This window comes from Anthonomus grandis, chromosome 10 (genome assembly GCF_022605725.1).
Source record: "Anthonomus grandis grandis chromosome 10, icAntGran1.3, whole genome shotgun sequence".
Lineage (NCBI taxonomy): Eukaryota > Metazoa > Arthropoda > Insecta > Coleoptera > Curculionidae > Anthonomus > Anthonomus grandis.
In genome coordinates, this window is record NC_065555.1 from 24,242,123 (window position 1) to 24,267,733 (window position 25,611).

General features: G+C 32.4%; 1 protein-coding gene across 1 annotated transcript in view; it reads left to right on the forward strand.

Annotated features, from left to right (window-relative positions):
• Positions 1-25,611, forward strand: part of LOC126740902 (rapamycin-insensitive companion of mTOR) — a 154,162-nt gene that overhangs the window by 66,091 nt on the left and 62,460 nt on the right. Inside the window, exons 14-18 of the mRNA XM_050447089.1 lie at positions 4,294-4,533; positions 4,631-4,805; positions 20,462-20,622; positions 20,682-20,784; positions 20,838-21,106. Of these exons, the coding sequence (XP_050303046.1) occupies positions 4,294-4,533; positions 4,631-4,805; positions 20,462-20,622; positions 20,682-20,784; positions 20,838-21,106 (948 nt within the window). The remainder of the gene's footprint in view (positions 1-4,293; positions 4,534-4,630; positions 4,806-20,461; positions 20,623-20,681; positions 20,785-20,837; positions 21,107-25,611) is intronic.

Here is a 25,611-nt window from a genome sequence, read left to right on the forward strand (position 1 = left end):
CAAAAAAATATAATATAAAACTTAGTAAAATATTGACATTTATTTTGAAGTTTCAAAAGAGCTTTGAATAGTGAATAAAAACTCCAGATTCCATATTTAAAGCTGATGATATCTCGAATCTAAAACGTTAAAATGTAATAATGGATTTATTATTTTAATTCCAAAAATCTCGAAAACGCTGGCTCGTAGCGACTTTGACCAAGATACCTCTTTTACTTGAAAATGATAGATAAATGAACTTTTTTGGGGAAAAAAATGTTTAAGCAACCTTAAGAAAATTATCACGCTTTAAAGTATAAAAAACCGTGTATGTAGCGCCATCTATAAGTGGGAACCCTCGTAACATTAAATTTGAATTTACCATATCAAAAAACCCCCAGATGCCAATTTTCGTTCAAATATCTGCATAACTACGAAAATTATTAAGAAAAAACAAAAATAAAAGTTTAACACCCCGTGTCTTAGAAATTAAGCATTTGCGGACATAGGGACTTTTTTTATTATTTTTGAGCAAGGAAATTCCCCCTAAATTTTTTCGCAATATTAATGAAACACCCTGTATATGAGCCTTAAAGTGCCTTTGATAAATGAGACCTAAATTTAAGTTTACGGTCTAGAATCAGACCAAGACTTCTACATTCATCAACAGGTTTCAAAACTTCTTGGTCGATTTTAATCTGGAGGGTTTTAGAGGCCCATTCACTATTTGGACCAAAGAAAATGACAGAAGATTTCGAAGTTAACCCATTATCCTTTGAATATATAAGCACTTGTTGGTGACAGCTGTTGAGTGACAGTAATAATATTGTTAGCATTTACTTTTGAAAAACTGGCATAAAGCTAAAGTATCATCATACTACATGGGGTCGTAATAATAGTATCCATTTCGCATGTATATATAAAAAAAATTAGCGGTCCGAGAATGGATCATCGCGGAACTGTCTTACTTAGGCTTACAACATCAGATACTGTTATCAAGTATATCAACCTGCCATGTTTTGGATAAATAACTTGCAAAAAATTTCAGCGACTCATCAGAAAAACCGTAAGATTTGAGTTTGCTTATTATAAATGCCTGTGATCAAGGGTGTCGAAAGCCTTGCTGTAATCTAGTAGCACAAGTGCTGTAGTTTCACCCTTATCTGCACGTCCCACAATGTCATTCAGTATAGCCAATAAAACGATGTAAATATTAACCTTGCATATTTTTATACAGTTTTAGATAACATTGTTATTAACCACATCCCTAGAATTAAGATCAATAAGGGACAATACCCTCTATCGTTTTCTAAACACACAATCTAATTAAAAATAAATGAAAGGCACATAAAATGTGAAAACTGTACCGAAGACAATCTGATTACGACAACTTTTTAAATTTACGCAAAACAGTAAAGATTAATATACGCGATGATTACAAAGATTATATTCATAAAACAGAAATAAACATTGTCAAAGACGTTAAATATTTCTGGTTCGAATTGTGTTGACACTAATGAACTTTTTTCTAAGTATTTTAGTCGAGTATTTGAACCTTCTGATACACCAACTTTAATTAAGCCTACTTAATGTCAAAAATTTTTTGTAGTTACAATATTGATATAAATGACATTAAATCCGCACTTATGTATATCTATGGATCCTAAAAAGGGACCTGGCCCAGACGGATTTCCTTATTTTTTTTGAAGTCCTGTCCTAGCTTGTGCGAGCCTTTGCATATTTTGTATAATCAATGTTTATCCAGTGGAATTTTTCTCAATATTTGGAAAACGGCTCAAATGGTGCCAGTATTTAAGTCTGGAGAAAAAACTTCTGTACGGAATTACAGGCCTATTTTCCTACTTAGTCACTTTGGTAAACTATTTGAATCTTTGCTATTAAAACAATTATTCTTTAAGGTCAAAGAAGCTATTGATGTAACCAACTTTTCCAAGGCTTTTGAAAAGGTACATCATCCTACACTTTTCGTATAGTTGGAGAATTTCGCTATGTACGGGGCCCTACTCAAACTCATTAAACGTTATCTAACGAATCGCTCTCATTACGTTGTCTTAAATGGAGTAAAGTCTTCTTGTACAACCGTAACTTCAGGAGTAGCGCAAGAATCTCATTTGGGACCGATTTTGTTCACAATCTTTTTAAACGACATTGGTAAATGTTTCTCTATCTGTAAATATCTTGCATATGCAGATGACCTAAAAATCTTTACAAACAATTAAGAAGGTATCAGATTTTCGTGCCCTGCAATCTGATCTTGCAAATTTTGAAAGGTACTGTACCTTAATAAATTATTGTTAATCCAGAAAAATGTCATTCTATACTTTTTGGCACAAAACCATCTCAGACACAAAACAAATGTGATGTCTATCTCGAGGGCACAATCTTCAAGTATGTAGAGTTTATTAAGGATTTAGGTGTCACGTTGGATTCCAGACTGCTCTTCGATGTTCATATAGAAAACATTGTTCAGAAAGCTCTAAAAAATCTCGGTTTTATATCTCGAATCAAACATCATTAATATTATTATATAATGCATTCGTTAAACCTACTATAGAATATGCCACACTAGCTTGAATACATTTTTTCACTTACTATGATAACTTAAAGTTTTATGGTATGAAGCCCTTAGAGAGACGTAGAAACGATTTTGATTTAATTTTGATTTGTAAAATTATTAATAATTTAATAGACTGCCATTTCTGTCTTGAAAATGTACATATCAACATTAATCCTTATATTTTGCGCAATAGATCGAACTTTAGCATCTCAAGATATTCTTCAAACCATTTGTCTAACTCTCCATTGTTCAGATGCGCCCGTAGTTTTAATAATTTTCAAGAAACTAATTTGAATAATGATTTATTTTTCTTCAGTATGGCTTCATTTAAGCGATACTGAAGAAATTCTACCTAATTTCACAAGGTACGATAAATATTGTCCTATTTTTCCTATTGTCATTATTCATATATATATATATACTTCTTTATTGTGTATAATAGATACTATTAAATAAGTTAGTTAGGTTTATATTACTTGGTATATTTGTTAGGTTTGGTGAAAATGTAATGTTTGGCAAAGCGCTTACTTGTATTAAAATTCATAAGATATTTTGTGCTTTCCTGTTATTGGATTGCTTAGTCTATCTGTAGGAGAGCCTTGTACCTAAATAAATAAAAAAAACGGTAGCCGTACTAAGGCCTGTTCGAAAACCTGATTGAGATGGACTGAGCAAGTCTTTATTGGTCTTAAATCAGACATACTCTGTACATGGTTATGCTTGGACACGAGTATAACAACAGCTGTTTTCCATCTCGAGGGAAAATCTCCCTGATCAATACAAGCATTAAATATATGTTGGATAAAAGGAATGACTGTAGGACAGCATAGCTTAATCATGTGAAGGGAAAGCCCATCCGATCCGAAAGCATTCGACTTCATTTCAAATATTGATTAAGTTGGCGTTTTTTAGCTGTTGAGGGAGATTGATTTAATTTTGGTTTTATTATAAATATTAAGTCCACTAAGACCACACCAAACTCTACCTGTTTGGGTAGTTTCGAAGGAAATTTAACACTAAGACTTCTCTAACATCTCCAATTAGTATATCGTTATTTGACAGAATGAAAAATTCAATTAGGCGAGCAACATTACCAGAATAACGCGTAGGATTAACAACCATTTGTGACAAGGAATATGTATTTAAAAAATTGAATAATGAATTGGTTGAACTATTAAAATTCAACATGTTAATATTAAAATCTCACAAACATATCTGTTCATCACTAAGGAAAAAAGCTGTGGAAGCGGCACGCTCCAAGGCATCAATTTCAAATTGCAAGTTGCCGTTAGGTGGGCGATATATATTACCGAGACTTAATTTAATTCCTCCCACTTTTATGATTAGCCAAAGTTGCTTAAGACATCCATCTAAGCCCCTTTTAACATCCATTCTAGAAACAGGAATATCATACCTAACGTATACACGTACAACACCTCTACGGGAACCACGATCCATTCTGAAACATAAATACCCAATATTTAAATCATAAACTTTCTTAACATTTGAACTAATGTAACAATGAATATAAAAGTTTTGTGATATAAAAGACCTACCATGAGATGTCTCAAAACTGAGCAACTAGCGAACCTTAATATTCTTAAACTAATTTTTAAAAATAGGAAAGATAATCATAAACGTACATACATACATATATTTTATTAATTACTAGTAATAATTGTGCAATTCATGTTTTACCGTAATAGTTTTTACTAATACATTCTATTCTCCATTAGGCTTCAAGAACTAGCAACAACAACTTCTCACGATTCCTACACCAAACTCATAATATCCTCGTTAGACTACAGTACTCATGGTCCAGCCAGGGAACTTTTAGCTGCAGTTTTAACCTGCGGAGTGGAAAGCTCCAGAATGTACGCGACACAATTTATGTTGGTGTTGCTCAGATCAGGTTGCCCTGGATTTTCTTCATGGGCCGTTGGATTACTTTGTCTACAACTAGAGGATCAGTCCAGGTAAATTGCATCGTCATGATACAAATCTTTGTATAAGATATTTTGTAATTTTTGAATAAATGTTATGAGAATAAGATTATTGTAAAATTCTTATTAGAAAAGTATGTCTGTCGGCCTTATCGACCCTTCAAGAAGCGTGTGAGCTGCCGGATTGTCTGGAAACTCTAACCGACTTGGCTCCGAACATGGAAAAATTAGGCGAAAAGGGTGAAATACTTGCCATTAGAGTCCTCTCTTCAGAAAAAGGTTATAATAAATATGGAGAAGAGATGGTAAGTTAAATGTATGTTTTTAATTTTTTATCTACAAATGATATATTTGAGACTTGTCACTTGAATTTTCAGTTATTACTATTTAAATATGTAATTCCTAATAATTTTAATAGCAACTGTATCATTAGCCCCAAGTAGCTGTCTAGACTATCAGGCAGGTCAAAATTGTAACGAAGTTACTAGATTTTTGTCTTTAATTTAAAGGAATTATGGTTAGTCAAGGCAGTATTTTATTTAAAAACCCTTATAGTATTTCCCTGCTAACATTTTATTAGGAACTTATAACTTTCACTAATATTATTTGTATTTTAATCGGTTATTAATAACCTACTATCATAAAAATCTATAGATAAATTAACTTAAAGAGGTTTCTCGATATGATATAACTCAAGTTAGATTTCTACTGTATTGTTCCCTGTGGAGACTGTTTTGTTGTCACTGGACATCTGTTTTTTGTCCTGGTGATTCTTGTAGGAGTAAAGGCTATCCTTTATTACAAATGCTCACAACCAACATGTATTTCGTCATAGAAGTTTAGTTTTTTTTCCAGTTTGACTTTTTTAAGAATTTTCTTTAAAATCTTTTCATATTCGGTTATTTTGGTTTTTCAGCTTATATACGGTTCTCCACAAGTTTGAAAACATTGAATAAAATTAACACAAAACACTTACGTATCTCTTTATTTTAAACATTTATCTATGAGATAAAGTGATTGTTTTCAAGTTCTATAGTAAACTGTAGTCTTGGATGAAACGAATTAAAGACTTGAAGAATCTCGCCCTCACACCCTGTAGGTACGGAGTTCAGAATATCATCGACATACCTCCTAAAAAATGGAACAGAAAAAGATAGTTTACTGCAGCAAGTATTTTGTAAATCTGACATACCAGTTCCAAAAGTTTATTGATAGAAATTTCCGTTGAATTTGAAATAGCTACTCTCAATACAAAAATCAGACAAAGTCAAGAAGTCACTCAAGTTTAATGTGGTATTGGGTGAAATCATTGACCATCGTTTGACAATAATATCTCTAGTTAGACCAATAGGGATATTTATGAATAGAGATACCACGTCCAAAGATATCAATATATAATTTTCAGGGAGTGTTATGGAGTTGGAAACAAAATATTGGTCTCTTTGAAAAGCATAGTCCAAAATCTCAGAAATTCATTAGGAGATATTATAAATAGGAGAACCGATAAAACTTACTATAGGTCTAAGGGGGTTTCCGTGTTTATGTATTTTAGATACACAATACATTTTTGGAAATATCCCATTTTTGCATTTTAGTTGTTTAGCCACTGTATCATTTATTGACTTTTTTTGAGTAGTGTATCAATTAGCTTGTTACATTTGTTTTGTATCTTTTTTGTGGGATCGCTTGATGATTTTTTGTAAGTAGTTGAATCATTTAAAAGGGAATATGCCTTTGATAAGTAATCTATTTTTTCCATCAAAACCGTTGTATTACCTTTGTTAGCTGTTGTTACTAATAAGTTAGGGTGGTTTTTTAAAAATAATTTTGTTATATTGATAAATTTATTGAAGTATGTGTCATTTGACCTTTTAATTAGTTTAGGAGCATTGGTAAAATTAGTAATGATGTTGATAACAGAGTTTCGTTTAAGGGTATAAGTAATACTTTACATATCTCTTTATTTTAAACATTTATCTATGTTTAAAGTTGGCAGTTCGTGTAATGACACGAAAGAGTATTCAAATTCAAATTCGAAAACGTTTATTTGCCAATATCAAAAATTACAAAACAGTTGTACTTATGATGTAAGTGAAGTTAGCAAATAGGAATGCATCTCGATTATAAAAACCGTTTCTCAAAAGTACCTCTGCAAGAGGCACTTTTAAGTGATACATCCTCAAGAAAAAGCAACAAAAAAGGAAACAAAATAACAAGAGAACTAAAAAAAAAACCCTACTAATATTTCTTCGATACTTCTTGATAGTGAGAGCTTGAAAAATATTTAAAAAAAATACAATTTATTTATATTTATGTACACAGGGCAGGGGTAGGCAGCGACTGAATCAGGGAAGCGCAGGAGCGGAAACACATCCAATATATATGAATATAAATAATATGATACAGGTATAATAATAATAATAATAATAATAATAATAATAATAATAATAATAATAATAATACTTCGTTTATTAGGACCAACGATATTAACCAAAAATACAGAAATTTCAATGCAATATGTCCTAAAAGGCTCCTCAGACACCTTACAATAGAAGTGTTGTAAGGCACTGCTTAAGCCCAAACACAAATAAATTAAAACTTTTACATTTTTAAATATTTAGAATCTAAGGTAATCATTACAAAATAAGGTAGAGTAACAAAATTGAAATAAACATAATTAAAAATAAATGCAAAATACAAAAATACATAATGGCCAAAGCAAACACATAATTTAAAATCATAGAACCATAAAATACTTAGAATAAGTTTAAAATGTAAAACAGAAATACAGAGATAAAAATAGAAACACAAAGCAAAAACAGCAAACAAAAACACAAGAAATCAATAAAAAAAATTCAATAACTCAACACGTAATTTAAAAACCGTTTTTCAAGAAATCACAGCTATTTAAGAGATCCAGTTAGACAAGCTTACCCCTATAATTCAGTTAGAGCCTATTTGTTCAACAATCAGAATTTGTTTAAGTCGTTTTTTAAAGTTCAACAGCGAAGTGTTTGAAAATGACGGTGAAAATAGGTTTATAGTTTTAGCCGCACAATATGAAAATGATCTTTTAAATATTTCTTTTCGATGTCTAGGTATGGACACTTTATCATTAAAACGCAAAGGTCGATTACAAGCATCAACTCTAAATTCAAGTTTCTCAAAAAGATATCCTGGTTTTTTTGTTTTAAGAATTTTAAAGCAAAATGTATTCATGTGTAGTTTTCTACGATTGTACATGTTAAGCCATTTTGATTTACGTAAAAACGGTGAAATGTGTTCGTGTCTACGGGCGCCATAAATTAAACGTAAACATGAATTTTGTACTTTTTGAATCCTTCTAGATTCAAAACTATCAAGACAAGGCCCATAAATAACATCACAGTGATTGAAATGGCTTAGCACCAACGAATCACACAGCAATAATTTAATATCTTTTTGTAAAAAATGACGATTAGAATAAATAAGACGGAGTTGAATAAGCTTTTTTTAATTTTGAAGTTATATGTATAAATTGTATAAAGGAGAGGACCCAATATGCTTCCTTGTGCTACCCCAGCAATAACTTGAAGACAGTCAGAAAGCCTGTCCTGATACATAACCTGCTGTGATCTATTTGCAAGGTATGATCTAATAAGCCGTGCAGATGACATACTAAAACCAATGTAATGCAAAATTGCTATGAGAATATGATGATTTACCATATCAAAACTTACTATAGTCCAATAGGATTAAAGCACTTGTTTTCCCGTCATCAACCGACTTAATCAGATCATCTGTAACAGCTGCCATTGCGGAGGAGCAGCCAAATCCTGGGCGAAAACCAGATTGCTTTGAAGAAATGATATCAAACTCACCAATAAATGCTCTCACTAGACCTTCAAGTACCTTTTCGAAGATCTTCGACAGGGCCGGAAGAATGCTTATAGAACGCAAATGATTAAATTCAGTTGGTTCATTAACTTTAGGTAAGGGAATTACATATGCATGCTTCCAACGCTGTGGAAAATAGCCAATTTCAATGCAGACATTAATAATATACGTGATGTAAGGAATAATACGAGGGCAACAAAGTTGAATTAGGTGGGCATTTATTTGATCAGACCCAAAAGCTTTGCTTTTAATGTCATATATAATTTTAGTGACTTCTGCCTCTACTACCGGTTCAAAAGTTAATATATTTGTTATATCTTCCTTAATGTGAGTACTATAAAAGTGAATTAGATCATTATTTAACGGATGAGTAACCTGTGTTGGATTAGCAAAAAACGAATTTATATTGTTTAGGTTTTCAGTTAAATGTTTAGGAATTCTATGATTATTCTTTGATCCTGTTAAATTAAGTTTCTGCAGCTCTGCCCATTTTTCCTTCACAGTTGAAATCAAAAATTTATCCCACAAATAAGCCCTCTTCTCAGCTCTTATAGCCCATGTTGTATAATTTCTCAATTCTTTGTAATAAGAAAAATGTGCTTGTAATTTTGATTTTTTATAACGTCTTAAGGCAGTGTTACGTAGGTTCTGTAGGAGTTTAATATTTTCAGTTATCCATGGCGCATAATTTTGTTTATTGCTAGTTTTAAAGGTTTTTATGGGAGCATGAATATCAAAAAGGTTTAAAATAAGAGAATTCAAATATTCTAACTTATCATCCACGTTTGGCATATATAAAATTTCATCCCAGGGACATATAGACAAATCACGACTAAAATCATTTAAATTAATATTCTTTAAAGGTCTATACTTAATAGTTCTCGACTCACATGCTATATCTTGTTAAATGCGAAACAAAAATGTAAGTGAAGACTCGACCTACATGAATATGACACAACCTGAATGAAAAGAGACTGGAAAAAAGTCCTATTGACATTCATTTCAATACATATTTAATTATTAGGCATCATACTGTGACTGCATAAGCATATTTCTTATATACTTCTTATACTTATAAAGAGAATAATCTTTAACATAATGAGGCAAATTGATCCACAAATGAACTGCAACGTAACTAAATGATTTTTGAAAAGCTGCTGTTGTATGCTGAGAAACCCTAAAAATATTAAACCGTATGGTATTATGGTGTGTTATGCACATTGAAAAGTTTTCTTAGATATGGTGGGTTTCCCGACTTTAAAATTCTGTATATGAAAGAGTACATGTGATATTTGCGTCTATTTGACATTGAAAGAATAAAATGATTGTTAAGATATGGGGTAATATGAGTTCTGTAGCAAATATTAAAGGAAAAACGCATACAGGAATTCTGCCCTTTTTGAATAGAAGATGAGACTTCCGAAGTAATTGCATCATTGTAGATTACATCACCATAATCAAACAATGATAATATTAAAGAGTTGCACAAAAAATACTTGGTTTCACTCGGTAAGTGTCGCTTTAGATTATTATTTTGTTTATGTGGGCTGAAAAAGACAAAGTATTATCAAAAATAATACCCAAATTCTTTGCTTCATTAACCACCGGTACTACTGTATTGTCTATTTTAACCACAAAGTCTTAAGAAATATGTTCTATGTTATTTCTATTGGATCTTAGAAATAAGAGACACGATTTTGAAGGGTTTAGTTTCAAATTATGAGCCTTAGCATATATATGTAAATTATTTAAGTCGGAATTAAATTGTGTTTGTGAGTGTCGTAGGGAGGTTAATGAGAACGATGTATAAATCTGAGAATCATCTGCGTATTGTTGTAGTTTTGAATAAGATATAAAATTTTTCATATCAGCAACGTATAATGAGAATAATAAGTGTCCTAATAGAGATCCCTGAGGTACCCCAGTGGTAACAGGAATAAATTCAGATTTTGAGTATAAGGGATGAGATCAATCTCCACGCATTGAAACCTGCTGGTCAGGTAGGATCTCAGCAAGGCAATAGAAGTATTAGACAAACCAAAGAAATTTAATTTAGCTAGCAGCATATCATGATTTAGAGTGTCAAATGCCTTACTAAAATCCAGCAAACATACGGCTGTTACTTGTTTCTGTTCTTCATAGTGCCTGATATTATTCATAAGATTTACCAGAAAAGTAGATGTACTAAAATGTTTCCTAAACCCGGATTGACATTCAGATATAATTTTATAGGAATTTGAAAATGCAGTAATTTGAATTTACATGTGTCTCTCTAGAACCTTAGACAAAACTGGTAAAATACTAATAGGGCGTAGATCTTTAGCTTCTTTAGGGTTTGAGACTTTTGCAAATGGTTTAATGATAGCCTTTTTCCACAAGTCTGGAAATTGATTTTCTAAGATGCAGGAATTAATAATATTGAGTAGCGGTTTGCTACAAAATGGAAAACAAGCAACAACATCTCTTATTGCTATTTCATCATGACCTACTGAATTAGTACCAATTGGTGCTATAATATCTTTTATATTTTATATTAATTTTATTAATATACCTACAATAATTTTTTCTTATATGTATATATCTTTTATGTATAATATTTAACTTCTTTACTGTATCCCAAAAGGGCTTTCCAGAAGTTTTAGATAAGTTGCGAAAATAAGCATTTTTCTCGCGTATGATAGCGTGTTTAGTAAATTTTTTTAAATTACGATAGTACTGGAGACAGTTACCACTTTTAGTTTTCAGATATTTTTTATGTGCTTTGTCTCTTAGTTTAAAAGTAGTTTAATGTTATCGGTTATCCATGGAGTAAAAGGCTTACTTTTATTATTTTTCTTTAATTTTGTAGGTGCAAATTTGTCAATTAAATATTTGATATTTGAATTAAAAATGTTTAACTTTTCATCTGTATTAGGAGAATAATAAATTTCGTCCCATGGTAAGAGGCTAGCGGCATAATCAAAGGCATCTCGATTATTAGAAATATTATTGTAGTCTCGACATCTAATATATTTGGCTTTAATTTTTTCTGTACTAAAATTAAAAATAGCATAAATAAGACAATGCTCAGAAATCACAGTTGAAATTGGTATTGAGTCGCAGCTTTTAACGGAGAGCACTTTACTGGTTATTATCACATCTAATAGACTACAAGAATTATTCCACAATCAAAATCGAGTAGGTTCTGTAATTATCTGATTTAAATCAAATCTATTTATAAGACAACTTATCCTAGTCAAATATTTTTGTAGAAAATATATCAAATATATTATTTAAGAAAGTCCGCATTAAAATTACCGGTATAAACAACTTTATCATAAAAAGGCACCGTTAGGGCTAACAAATTTTCAAAAAAATCCAGAAACAAATCGACGTCACTAGAAGGCGGGCGATATAGGGATACAACAAGAACACTTTGCTTTTTTAATTTAAGTTTTATACCCATGAATTCGCAGGTGTGTGAGACAATATCTAAGTCTATATGTTCGTATTGCAACTGTGACTTGATATACATTCCCACGCCGCCCCCCCTTCCAACAACCCTGTCCCTCGTTACTAGCTTATAACCATTTATTTTATACCTCTGAAGATCTTGATTATGGGAAAGCCATGTTTCCGTAAGGGCAAAAATGTCAAATTTATAATCATGTAAATAATTTTGAAGTTCGTCAAATCCAGTATTTAGGGAACGGACATTGAGGTGTCCAATTGTAAAACATTGTGGGCCATAAATACCGCTGTACCGGGTCACCGAAATGGCATTATTATCGGCAATGATCTAAGCAAATGATTTCCCCCGCGCCCCGAAGATCATCGAAACCACCCCGCATTGCCAACTGTGTATTGAACCTTGTAGAAAAAAACATAAAAAATAACTTAACCTAGTACCAGAGAGATATAATTGACTTTATGTAAAGAATAGAATAAAATATGTGTTACACCTCACTATAATGTAGGTATCGCATCCAGAATAAGAAAACATCAAATTTAAATAAATTCCCAATTAATTAATTACTAAAGAAATTGATTTACGAATTAACATTATTTAATCATTCAAATTATATAATTTACATAATAATGACCAAAGTGTGACGATTACAAATTATGATCATACTTATAATTATTACTATAGAATACAATTAGTTACGGAGAAACCATACTAATAGTTAAAAAAAATTAGATTCTCACAAATAATCTCAGTATATACATTTCATATGATTATATTTTGTCCACATGAACAAATTCTCTATTTATTAGTAGTTAAATATCGGTTACGGTGTGAAAAAGTGTTCTGAAAATCCTTTTAAATATTTCAAGAAGATGCCTAAAATAAAATTATTGTCTGATGATTTAAAGACTAAACTAATTGAAGCATATTAGAATGGCACAAAAATTATTGATATTTCCAAAAATTTAAATAAACTCCTGGACAAAATTATCACTTGATTTTTAGAAATGTTTTTTTAAAAAGATAAAAAAAAATGAATAATGAGCATTGTTAACTATGCATTATTTATTAACAAAAAAAATTATATTATATTTAGCAAAACGAGATTTAAGTAACTAAATTCAATACAAGGAAAAAACATCGATTTTCACTAATATCAATTTTGATACAAAAATAAAATAGACCCATAATATCGTGTAGTGTCACCTCTAGCTGGAATGACGGCTTGAAGTCTTCGTGGCATTCCTTGTATTCAATTTTGAAAACTTTCCTGCGGAATGTTTTCCCACTCCGCACGAGCAGCATGTTCCATGATAGAGCATAAACATAGTTTTTGTCCAGCTCTGCTTTTTGTATGAGAAAAGATATATAACTGTTTTAACTGATATTTATTTTTATTTAAATTTTCTTGACAAAATATTCAGTGGTGCGATAATTTTGTCCAGGAGTTTATGTGGAACTGTCACCAAAGTAATAAAAAAATATAAAGAGAGAGGTCAGAGTCAAGACTGCCTTTAAAAGTGACCGCAGGCGACAAACTTCACTATATATTGATCGCATAATAAAGCGTATTTTCACAGCTAACTCGAGAAAATTAGCAAAACTAATAATAAACTTATTCATGATCACCAGTTACTATGGAGATTACCACTGAAACGGTGAGATTCAGATTAATAGAGATTATTTTATGTATTACTTCTTTACAGGACGTCGCCCTGCAAAGAAGCCCTTAATTACTCCAATAAATCGACAAAAACGCGTCAAATTCGCTAGAGAGCACATGTCTTGTAGCACTCACAACGGAATACGGTATTATTTAGTGACGAGAGTAAAAAGATTTCATCCAAGGTGCCAGTTGTGAATGAGTTAGAATTGTGCCACACATGAAGGAGTTAGAATTGTGGTAACCCCATATCAGTTTTTCCAGGCCCGGGCCAGGTCCAATTGTTTACATAGATTAGGTAATGGATGAAGATGTTTATTTGGATATCTTAAGAAGTTAATATCCTGCCATATGCTGAGGAAAATATGCCTCAAATATGGCAATTCCAGCAAGAGAACGACCCGAAACATACTGAATGGTTGGTGAAGAATTAGTTTCAAGAAAATAATCTGAATGTTATGGAATGAGCGCCACAGTCACCTGATCTAAACCCAATAGAAAACCTCTTGGATCACATAGACAGAGATCAGATCACAGAGCATAAACAATAAAGAAGTTTTATTTAATGCAATTGGAATGGGAAATGCTTTCTGTGGAAAAATGTGCCAAATTAGTGGACTCTATGCAAAAAAGTTGTAGAGCTGTAATAAAAGTAAAAAGTTTTTCTACTAAAGACTTCAATTTTTTACACATATTTTTTTGTTTTGCTTCCAAACCTATGTGATACCGATTTTTTAGAATTTCTAAATAATATGTTTCAACTAATAATCTATGGATTTTTGTGTGAAGATTTGTTTTCACAAATTCACAAAAAGTTTAAAATTAGTGGTCAACAGCAGGAATATGATGAATTTGTATTTTTGAGAAATCAATGTGAGTACTTAGAGAGTTGTGCTATCAACAATATATTAATAAGGTGGAAATGAATCTCGCTGGCAATCCAGGGTACTTCTGGTCATATATTCGAAATAAAAGAACTGGTTTTGGCCTTTCCTTCAGAATGACATACAATAACAGCATGAATATCTCGGATACTGCGGATATGTTTGCAGAATACTTTTCATCCGTCTACTCGGATGAGCAAGTCAACGACATACCATCTTTTGATTTTGATAAATCAATTTGTCTGAGCACTTTAACTCTGTCAACGCAGAATGTTTATGAGGTTATTACATCCTCTAAGAATAAGCTCTGCGCCGGACCAGATGGGATTCCGGCATTCTTCCTAAAGAAATGTGTTTGTGTTCTTACGAAACCGATACTGTTCATTTTTAACAAATCTCTAGGTACTGGTTCTTATCCCACTCTCTGGAAGTTTTCTAAAACCCATTTTTAAATCTGGTAGTAGAAATGAAATTTCCAATTATCGGGCTGTGTGCAACCAATCTGAGCAGCCAAAGCTGCTTGACTGCCTGGTCAGTCATAGGATTGCCTGGAGTTTTAAATCTTTATTTAATCTAGAGGAATTTGGATTTATAAAAGGCAGATCTACTGATGCTAATTTGGTGCTGTATGTCAACTACTTCTACCGCTGCTTGGAGAAGGGACTTCAGGTTGACTCGATATATACAGATTTTTCTAAAGCTTTTGATCGGGTTAACAATGGGGGTACTCTTGCAGAAGCTTAGGGCTTTTGGTATTGTGGGCGTCAATAATGTACAGTGCATCTCGGGATTCATCAGAGGTATAACCCAGATTGTTAATCTTGGAGGTACATGTTCCACTGAAATGTTGGTGCCACAGGGCTCCCACTCGGGCCTTGTTTTGTTTTGCATCTTTTTGTTTTGCCTCTTTTTGATTGATTTAGTTTGGAAACTTGAAAATTGTCGTGTGCTAATGTTTGCTGATGAAGTGAAACTATTTAGGCCTATCACATCCCTTTATGATGCTGTGCTCCTGCAAAAAGACCTTTGCAAAATTTGTTTTTTGTATGATGCCACTTGAATAGAATGTCCCTTAATATCAATAGGTGCCATAAGATTACTTTTTCTAAACAAAGAAACCCTATTGCTTTAATTTATAAAATAAACAATGTAGCAATTGGTGTCAAAACAGAGGTTTCTGACTTAGGAATATTTATTGACTCCAGGTTGTCTTTTAAAAGTCACATCAATCAGGTGACCGGTAGGGCAATGAAAATGCTGGGTTTTATCCAACGGTCTACAACTGATTTGTCTTTGTTTACTTTTAGATTACTTTATTGCTCTCTTGTTAGGCTCATCTTAGAGTATCACTCAATTGTGTGGTCCCCTTCATATAACTGCTACATTGAGCAGATTGAAAAGACTCAAAATAAATTTTTAAGGGTAGCTGCTTTTAGATGTGGTTACAGGAGACAGGAGTATTACTATCAGAGGGTCAGGGATAACTGAACTTACCCACATTAGAGTCACGAAGAACATTACTCGACTTATGTTTTATGCATAAGGTTTTAAATGCTACTATAGATTGTCCCGAGTTATTGTCTCTTTTTAAACTTAGAAACTTAGAGTGCCTTCCAGATTGAATAGACAATCAGAAATATATTCAGTCCCATTCCACCATACCAATTATAGTACTAATGAGCCAATTACACGAATGGCTCGAAGTGCTAATGGCCTGTCAAGACAGATAAGCTTTTTTGACTCTAGGATTACATGTTTTAAGGGGCATCTTTATTTAATTCATCTATAGCTTTCGTTGATTATAATAGATAGTTTTGTATCTGTATATATATGTTTGTATGGGTATGCTATGTAACACTTTTGTAAATGGATTCCGTAAACAAATAAAATATATAAGATTATAAGGAACATTGAAGAATATTTTAGAATTTATTAGTTTTCTTAGACGCTTCCAAACTTTTGTGGAGTACTGTATCTGAGAAAGAAAAAATATATTTTTTAGAGCAAAGGACATAGACAAGGAAAGTATGTCTTTGTTTTAAAAATACATAATAAATCCTGATCCAGTTTTTCTCAATCTACCTGAAAAACCCTTAGTTTCTTGTGCACACGTTGTCAACACTCATCCTCGTATTTTTATCTAGAATACCCAGTGGTTACGAGTTGAAATTAGGTTTGGTTCAGTATAATGTCATATCCTGTTTACCCGTACCGTTTTCCAGTGAATTTACCCAACTTGTCAATATCATTCTTCGTTGCTGAAAATTTATAGTCAAGATTTGACTAAATTTCTGCAGTGCATATAAAAAGCGTCAGCTCCAGCAGTCTCATTCAATTCAAACTGTTTAATTCAAATATGCGCTACATATTTGAATTGAACACAATCCAAAGTATTTATAAAATCAATTTTGCAAAAAAAAAATAGGAATAATTCAATAAATGTCATAAAATAGTTATTGGACTGATATGCAGGTATTCCGAACAAATTTGCGAGGTGTTTACGATTACTTTGACGATACAAATTGTGGCGCTTGTTTAGAAAACCAGACAAATCCTTCAAAAGAATTAGATTATTTTCTTTTATTGTCTAATGATGAGGTGATAGATATTATAATAACTGAAACTATCTTAAGTAAAGCTTTTTGTTTGTCTTATTCCTGTGTGTCGTATTAATACGTCACTGGGGCTTAAGGCTTGTCAAAAATATTTATGTGCGTTTAAGAAAGGGTTAAGAAGAGTTCAAATAACGCTATGTCCTAAATCCCTTAACTTTTGAGCTACAGGGAGTTAACATTTTAAGAAAAAAATCGTTTCTTCATCATAACTTTAATAATTTCCTAGATATGTTTATGAAATTTAGCACACACCCTCTTAGTATCAAGAACAATTTTTTGATGCAGATATTTTTCAGAAGTTTAACCAGTGGCGGTACATGATCGTAGACTAAATATTTTTGAAAAATATTAGATACTACTAGGTAAGTCACTGCTTTTCCGTAAAATAAAAATTATTTTTATAATCCCTATTCATTTTAGGGCAAATCTGATTTCTTGATTTTTTCTCGTCCGATATCCGATTATCACGGAAAAAAAACATTTTTATGCATGGTCAATTTATTAGTAAAAAAATTAAATTTATTTCTTTATAAACATATGTACATACATTATTTTACCATCAAATTAAAAGAATAATATGTGACCAAAAATTAAAATAGTATAGATTAGCTGTTAAAAGTGGAGCTATGGACCAGAAAGTAGTATTTACGTTGCTAATGATGTGTGCCAAATTTCACATTTTTATATTAACGCATTCAAAAGATAAGAGGGGGGCGGACAATTGAGACCCGCACTGTATAACACCAGAACAATAAATATTACTTAAACTACCCCCATACACCGTCTAGCTATAATCGAAAAGAATCGGTATTACATGTTTGTTTATACAATAATTTACTATAGTCAATAATCAATCCAAGGCAAAAAACTCTTTAAAACCAAAGTGAAATATAAAAATATAAAATTCCATGTTGCCAGTGATTACTCAATTTTAACAGAAGAAAATAAAGTGATATAATAAATTATTATAATTAGCAGAAACTGAGTTGCATTCTTTATTATAAACCAAAAGAAAGAGTGAACCTCGTTTAATAACCAAAACTATTTTATACTATATTTACACTTAACACTAATAATAATTAATATTTTTAATTTGGATTCTTTAAATCACCAAATTTCCACACACAGCGGCAACGCTGTAGATTTTTCCCAGAAATATTCTTGCGATAAAGGTATTTGGCAACTGCGCTCGTTGTTTACTTTTGGATGGTGCAAATTTCGTACAGTATTAGTATTAAACGGATGTTTTGAGCCTAAATCCACATTGGTACGTAATTACGGATACGTGAGGCTGTCAAGCCTATCCGTGACTTTATCCGTAAAATGGCGTTATATTTTTAGTCGAGTTTTAGGTGTTTACAGTTTTGACCTTCCACAATTGCTTCAACTTATTTTTATGCCTTGATTGCAAAGGGGTTCTCGGATCCCATAGAGGCTATTAAAGTTAAAAGCTGAAGTTAAAATGTTGTCCTCATTGGTGTTGTTATTTGTTTAATTAGATGCACAATGGTTGGGTTATTACAACATAAATAAAAACTACTTGCGTATTAACGACATAATTTATTAGCAACGAGAAACGAAACGACAGAAACGAGAAGTATACTCTTACCGGCGCATCATTCCATTTTTAAAACCGACTGGCTGGCTAGACACCTGCGGCGTCATCACACGGATATTTTAACATGAAAGGAGTGGGAGACAAACATTATATTATCTGGTTAGGTTTATTGCAAGAGCGAGGGAATAAATTTATGCTTAAATATAAAAGAAACTAAACAGCTATTATTATGAATGTCGAACCCAAACTCGATATTCTAAAAACAACAATTAGTAAAAAAAAATTGATAAAAATTCGAAAATAACAAATAGTAAAAAAAAAACAAATAGTACAACGGACCAAAAATACGGTATGAAGTTCGAATTAAGCAACTTCTATCTGTGTTTTCCTTCACGTAGGTACGTAAAACCTTTTGGGTCTCTTATTGACTGTTAGCAATCACGATCTAATTTTCGTGAAATCGTGGTCCCAACGGATCCGCAATTACGTATCAATCTGGATTCAGGCTGATGAGTGGTTTCAGTGCGTTTTTTAATTATTATTAAGACTAAAAACTCCCTTTCTGCTGAAAAATGATAAAGAATTCTGAAATGGGTCACATATATTGAAAAAAGAAAATTCTTCTTTAAGATAGAAAGTATCTATTTAGATTGGATTCCAAAATATAAATAAAAATGTGTAATTAAGTATATTATTATAATCTAGCAAATTTATTTCTTATCCGAACCCGAAATGCCGCAAAATCAAGGTAGTGTCTGGTCGATATCCAGCAACCAAAATCGAGAACGCAGCATAATATGTCGTTTGCCAACAACATATTTATAGACGGCGCTTATTATTTTTTAATCAATATAATGCTCATATCCCCTGGAATTTCTAAGGAGTTTTAATAATTTTGTGTCTAGATACCTATTAACAATGGATAACTAAATCGGTTTATAGTAGGTATAAACCGCGACAAACTAAGGAAATTAATTAAAAGGTTAACTTCCAAAGGATTTCAATTAAATTTTTTTCTGTAATATATAATAAATATCTAAACGGGTTTGAGATGGTTGCAAACCTCTACAAACGAAAGTTTTTTAATTAAAATTTATTGAGTAAGATCTTATAAATGGCTATAACTGCCAAAGGATATGGATACAAATTTTCCTTATAGCTGTTAGGAGTTACAGCCCTTTATATTTTTTAACATTTAATAATTCAATAATTTTTTACCAAAAAACTTTTGTTTGCAGAGGTTTGCAACCATCTCAAATGCGTTTAGATATGTCATTTTTACAAAAAAGTTTTAGTTTGTAGAGGTTTATAACCACTATAAATCGATTTAGTTATTGATTGTTAGTATTTGGACAACAAAATATTAAAATCCTTGGGAATTTCAGGAGATACAAGCATTATATCGATTAAATAACAGCGGGCGCGGACTATAAATAGGTTGTCACGACATATGCTGCGTTCTAGATTTAAGTTGCTGGTTATCGATCGGGCGCTAGCTTCACAAATATGAAAAAAATAACTAGAAAAACTATACAAAATGACAACAAGCATTGTAAACATAGAGGTATTCTACGTTGCCAAGTTGCTTTTTTTCATTAACTTTTTTGACAGGAATCTTTTTTTTATTCTGAAAAATTTGTTGATTACTCTCAAAGTATATATTATTAGTCAGCAAATAAGAGCACACTTTTTATCTATTACAAAATACAATACATTAAAAAATATGTAGTGGATTAAGAAAATTATATATTAAATGAAAAATTGGAAAGTTGATTTGACATCATTGTCTGAGACATTTCGCCCATGGTTTGCAACTAGACTTATTCTAGGCATTCAATGGTCTAAGAAAATGCCTTTTTCTTTAGACAACTGTTTCTTATTGTAAACTCTATTTGAAATATAATATTTGTTTATTAGATCCTAAACGTTGTTACGAGGTGGGTCACGCATATGAACTACAGATATGTCAAAATCGTAGAAGGTGATTTATATGACTCGTTAACACTCCATCAAAGAAATGAAGATGGACTGTACGATAGAAGAGTATCAAATCTAACGGGAGTAAAAAACAATTATAGGTAAAATTTCAAACATGATAAAAAATCATTCAAAAACTAATAGGAAATATATTTTACAGAAAAGATGTCATTCTACAGCCGCACCTTTATGGGCAACTGAATCAGCATGCTGAAGGATTTCAGTTGCTTACTAGAAATGGATTTGTAACTTCAATGGTTGAAGTAAGTTAATATTTTGATGGTAGTATAAATGATTATTAAACTGGTTTTTGCAGCTTATACAAAAAGCTCCTTGCAGTACGGACGAGCAGATTCTCAAACTTAAGGCTGCGTTATGGGCAGTAGGACATCTTAGCACGTCCAACATTGGGTTTACATACTTGAATGCGTTGGAATTTGTGAAAAGTATGATCCAAATTGCTACGAAATGTCCGGTTTATGGCGTGCGGAGTACAGCCTTTTATGCCTTGGGATTGGTGGCTACTACTTCTCTTGGGGCTGACGAGCTTTGTCTGAATGGGTGGCTCGCTACAAGACATAACAGGTATTATTTAATAACATTTTAAACTATAACATTAAACAAAACAAAAACACAAAATCCACCACCACAGAAAAATTTAAATTTAATAAAACTTAAAGGCATCATCAGATCTATAAATAATTAAAAAGAAAAGCCTTAAATCTCACGTATTCATTAGAAATAAAAAATAAAAAATACTTACCGGACAAACACCCAACAAACACTTATGATGACTAGCAGAATTTAAACTAAAATAACTTGTTTTTGACAAATAAATACACGACACGCATACGCCGAAAGACCCCATAACTGGATCCCATACAGAATCCTAGAGTGGATTATGGCATAGTATACATAAATTGACCTAATATTTCTTATGGCATAATAAAGGCTACCTAATTTTAATGTCAAATCATTGCAATGTGCCTCCCATGAAAGAGTGTCATATAGTATAAAGCCAAAAAGTTTCGTATTATTTGTTGACGTTGCAAGAAACTACCATTATTAATTAATATTAATTATTAATGCATGTCAAGATTAAGATTTAATTGACCCCGGTGAGTACAAAAAGCCATATAATTTGTTTTCGTGGTATTAAGAAAAAGTTCATTTAGAGTAAACCAATTATTTAGCTCATGCAATGATTTTCCCGCAGTAATGTGCATATTTTCTGTACCTTGTTGTCTAACAAGGGCTGATGTATCATTCGCGTACATAGTCACGTGACTATAGAGTAAATCTGTAGGCAATGAATTTACAAATATAAGAAACAACACAGGCCCGAGCACCGAACTTTGAGGTACTCCCAAATCAATGTAAACATTGTTTGAACAATATGAACTTTATTTACATGTATTGTGTCCGAGCATATCGGACACAATACAAAAGGAATGAAAAAGGAGGCGAATCAATTTAAGACGCCACCTTTAATGCCGTATGATTCGATCTTGCACAACAAAGCATCATGGCTGACACAGTGAAACGCCCTGCTTAAGTCGCAAAAGATCCCCACAGGGCGCTCAGCTGCCTCAAGTGCATCGATAACCACAGATAAAAACGACAAAATGGCAGACGAGGTAGATCTATCCAATAGAAAACTATGTTGTCTTTCCGAAAATATTTTGTTTTTTATTAGATATATACAGTAACCTAGTTCTGCCTAAGTTCCGCATAAATTCGATAAAAATTAGAAACATGATTTTTTTGAGAAAACGCTCGGACCCGTCGATTTTTATTTTAAGTTATTAATAGTTTTTATCAGAATAAATTATGGCTAATTTAACGGAAACCCAACGAATTGAAATTTTGATGATGCTAGGGTACGGGGATCGAGTGCGCACGCAAAAAGTAGTAAGTGAACTGTTTAATGCCAAATACCCAAACCATCCTATTTCTCAGTCAACAGTTAGTAGAATAGAGCACAAATTCATAACTTCAGGTCATGTTAGAAATTTGCCAAGATCAGGTCGTCCAAAATTTTCAGAAGAAACAAAATTAAACGTTCTGCTCTCCGTCGAAGAAAATCTAAACAATGCAACTTCACAAATTTCAGCTGATAATAATATAGCCGAAACGTCAGTAAGACGCATCTTAAAAGCAAATGAATACCAGCCTTATAAAATTAGACTAATACACGAATTAAATGAGGACGATCTTGATCGAAGAAACCAATTTTGCGAGCAAATGATGAACATTTGCAATAATAATCGTCAGTTTGTGTTACGAGTTTTGTTTTCCGATGAAGCAACTTTTTGTTTAAACGGCGTCGTAAATCGGCAAAATTGTCGGTACTAGTCAGTGTCAAATCCACACTGGGCAACTGAGGCTCATACACAGTACCGTAAATCTATTAATGTTTGGGCTGGTATCGTGGAAAATAAAGCAACTTTTTCGAAGAAAACTTACCGGGACAAAGCTATTTAAATTTTCTTCAAGATCTTATACCTGCTTTGGCTGCCCTATACCCAGACGAACAAGACCAGACAGTGTTCCCAGGAAGATGGATAGGACAAAGAGGGCCAATAGAGTAGAGTGGCCGGCCAGGTCACCAGACCTAAATCCCTGCGACTATTTTCTATGGGGGTACCTGAAAAGTAAAGTTTATATTGAGAAGCCAAATAACGTAGAAGATTTGAAAAATAGAATTAGATGTGAAATTAGACGTATATCACCCGAAATAATTGATAGTGTTTTACATGAGTTTGTAAACCGTCTTGCTTTCTGCCAAGAACTAAATGGGGATCAGCTTGAACACTTGATACATTAATAAGAGTTTTCACAGTTTATAACATTTTATCCTTCATTTTATCTTAATTTGTAAATAGACGCTTATATACGAATATTTCTGAAACAGTTGAGTTTTGAGATAAGGTGTGTTATACGAAACTTGCTTGGAATTTCGCCTATATTTCATAAATGCAATAAAAAATATAGCATTCCATTCAAAAAAAAGACCGATGACGTCATATCTTTTTTTTTGTTCCACCCTGTATACAAAAATTTATGTGAAATAATGCATAACTTAAAATAAAAATCGACGGGTCCGAGCGTTTTCTCAAAAAATCATGTCTCTAATTTTTATCGAATTTATGCGGAACTTTAGGCGGCACTGTATACAGGGTGAGTTTTTTAAAGTGTTACAATGCGATATGTCAAAAACGGCTGCAAATTTTTTTTTGACATTTTGGTGACATTTCAAGTATACCGAGGGGCACTTTTTGTGATATTTTTTACATTTGTCCCTTCACCCCCCTAAGAGGGGGAGAGGGTCACTTCCTTATTTTAAATGGAATGACGTGTTTTTTATTCTTAAATACGAATCTACATAAAATATGAAGTCTGTTTACAAAAAATTTTTAAAATTGCTCTGCTGGTTACGGAATTATGATCAAAAATGTTTTGATTAAATTTAAAAATAATTCGAATATTTTACCATAATAACAGCCAGTTGCCATGGAAATCCTACTGTTTATTTTACTAGTATGGATGGAAATGAAAATCCTAGTAACAGTAGGATTTCCATGGCAACATAACAAGCAGTGTCACATAAAAATTTTGACGTGTTATTAACAAGTAAATTGTGTTTAAAAAGAAAAAAATGGAAGCGAATTTCAGTGTAGAAGTAGATATGTTGTTAATTTTGGGGGAGTGCAGAAAAAATTATAGGGAGGCTGCAGTAGTGTGGGCCGAGAGGTTTCCGGATATTCCAAAATCTCATATGGCCTTTAAAAGACTGGAGACCAGAAGTCGTCTGAGTCGTCCAGAAGAAGACTGGTAGTCTAAAAAGTAAACGACGAAATCGGATTAAAACGCAAACAGATGAAAATAAGGCAGTTGCTGTATTAGGAGAAGTAGCTATTGATCCTCAAATCAGTACCAGGCGGCTTGCTTTAGATGCTGGAATTAGTCAATCATCAATTATAACAATTCTGCACCGGTACAAGTTTCATCCTTACCACATTACACTTCATCAAGAGCTTTACGGACATGATTTTGAGAATCGCATTAATTTTTGCACTTGGATTTCAACAAAAATGCGTGAAAATAACCATTTTTTGAGAAACGTTATTTTTTCTGATGAGGCTTCTTTTAATAATTGCGGGCAGGTAAGATTTAACTTATTTAAATTAGAACATATTCAAGTTTTGGTTGTTTGTTTTTCTAAAAGGTAAACAGGCACAACATGCATTACTGGGCAGCAAATAATCCTCACTGGATGAGAACTGTACCAAATCAACATCCCTGGTCTGTGAACGTATGGTGTGGTATTTTCGAGGATAGAGTTATTGGTCCGCATTTTTTCCAAGGTCATTTAAATGGACAGGTCTACACAGATTTTTTAAGAAATCAGTTACCTCGTCTACTAAACCAAAATTTAAATCCTAATGTATGGTTTCAGCAGGACGGAGCTCCACCCCATTATGCCATACAGGCCCGTACTTATTTAAATGTGATTTTTGAAAACAGGTGGATTGGTCGAGGTGGTCCTGTCAACTGGCCTGCTCGTTCGCCAGATTTGACCCCCCTTGACTTTTTTTATGGGGATTTATAAAAGACAAAGTAATGGCTAGTGCACCTACAACTCCAGAGGACATGAAGAACAGGATTCGTTTTGCTTGTTCATTAGTGACACCAGCAATGTTACAGCGGGTACGAAACTCATGTCAAGAAAGGATAAGAAAGTGTTTGGAAGTCGAAGGCGGTCACTTCGAACAGCTCCTTAGGCATAATACATAGACGATAAATAGTTAAAAAGTAGGAAATAATTTGTTTTTATTGTAGTAGAATATTCGAATTATTTTTAAATTTAATCAAAACATTTTTGATCATAATTCCGTAACGAGCAGAGCAATTTTAAAAATTTTTTGTAAACAGACTTCATATTTTATGTAGATTCGTATTTAAGAATAAAAAACACGTCATTCCATTTAAAATAAGGAAGTGACCCTCCCCCCCTCTTAGGGGGGTGAAGGGACAAATGTCAAAAATATCACAAAAAGTGCCCCCCGGTATACTTGAAATGTCACCAA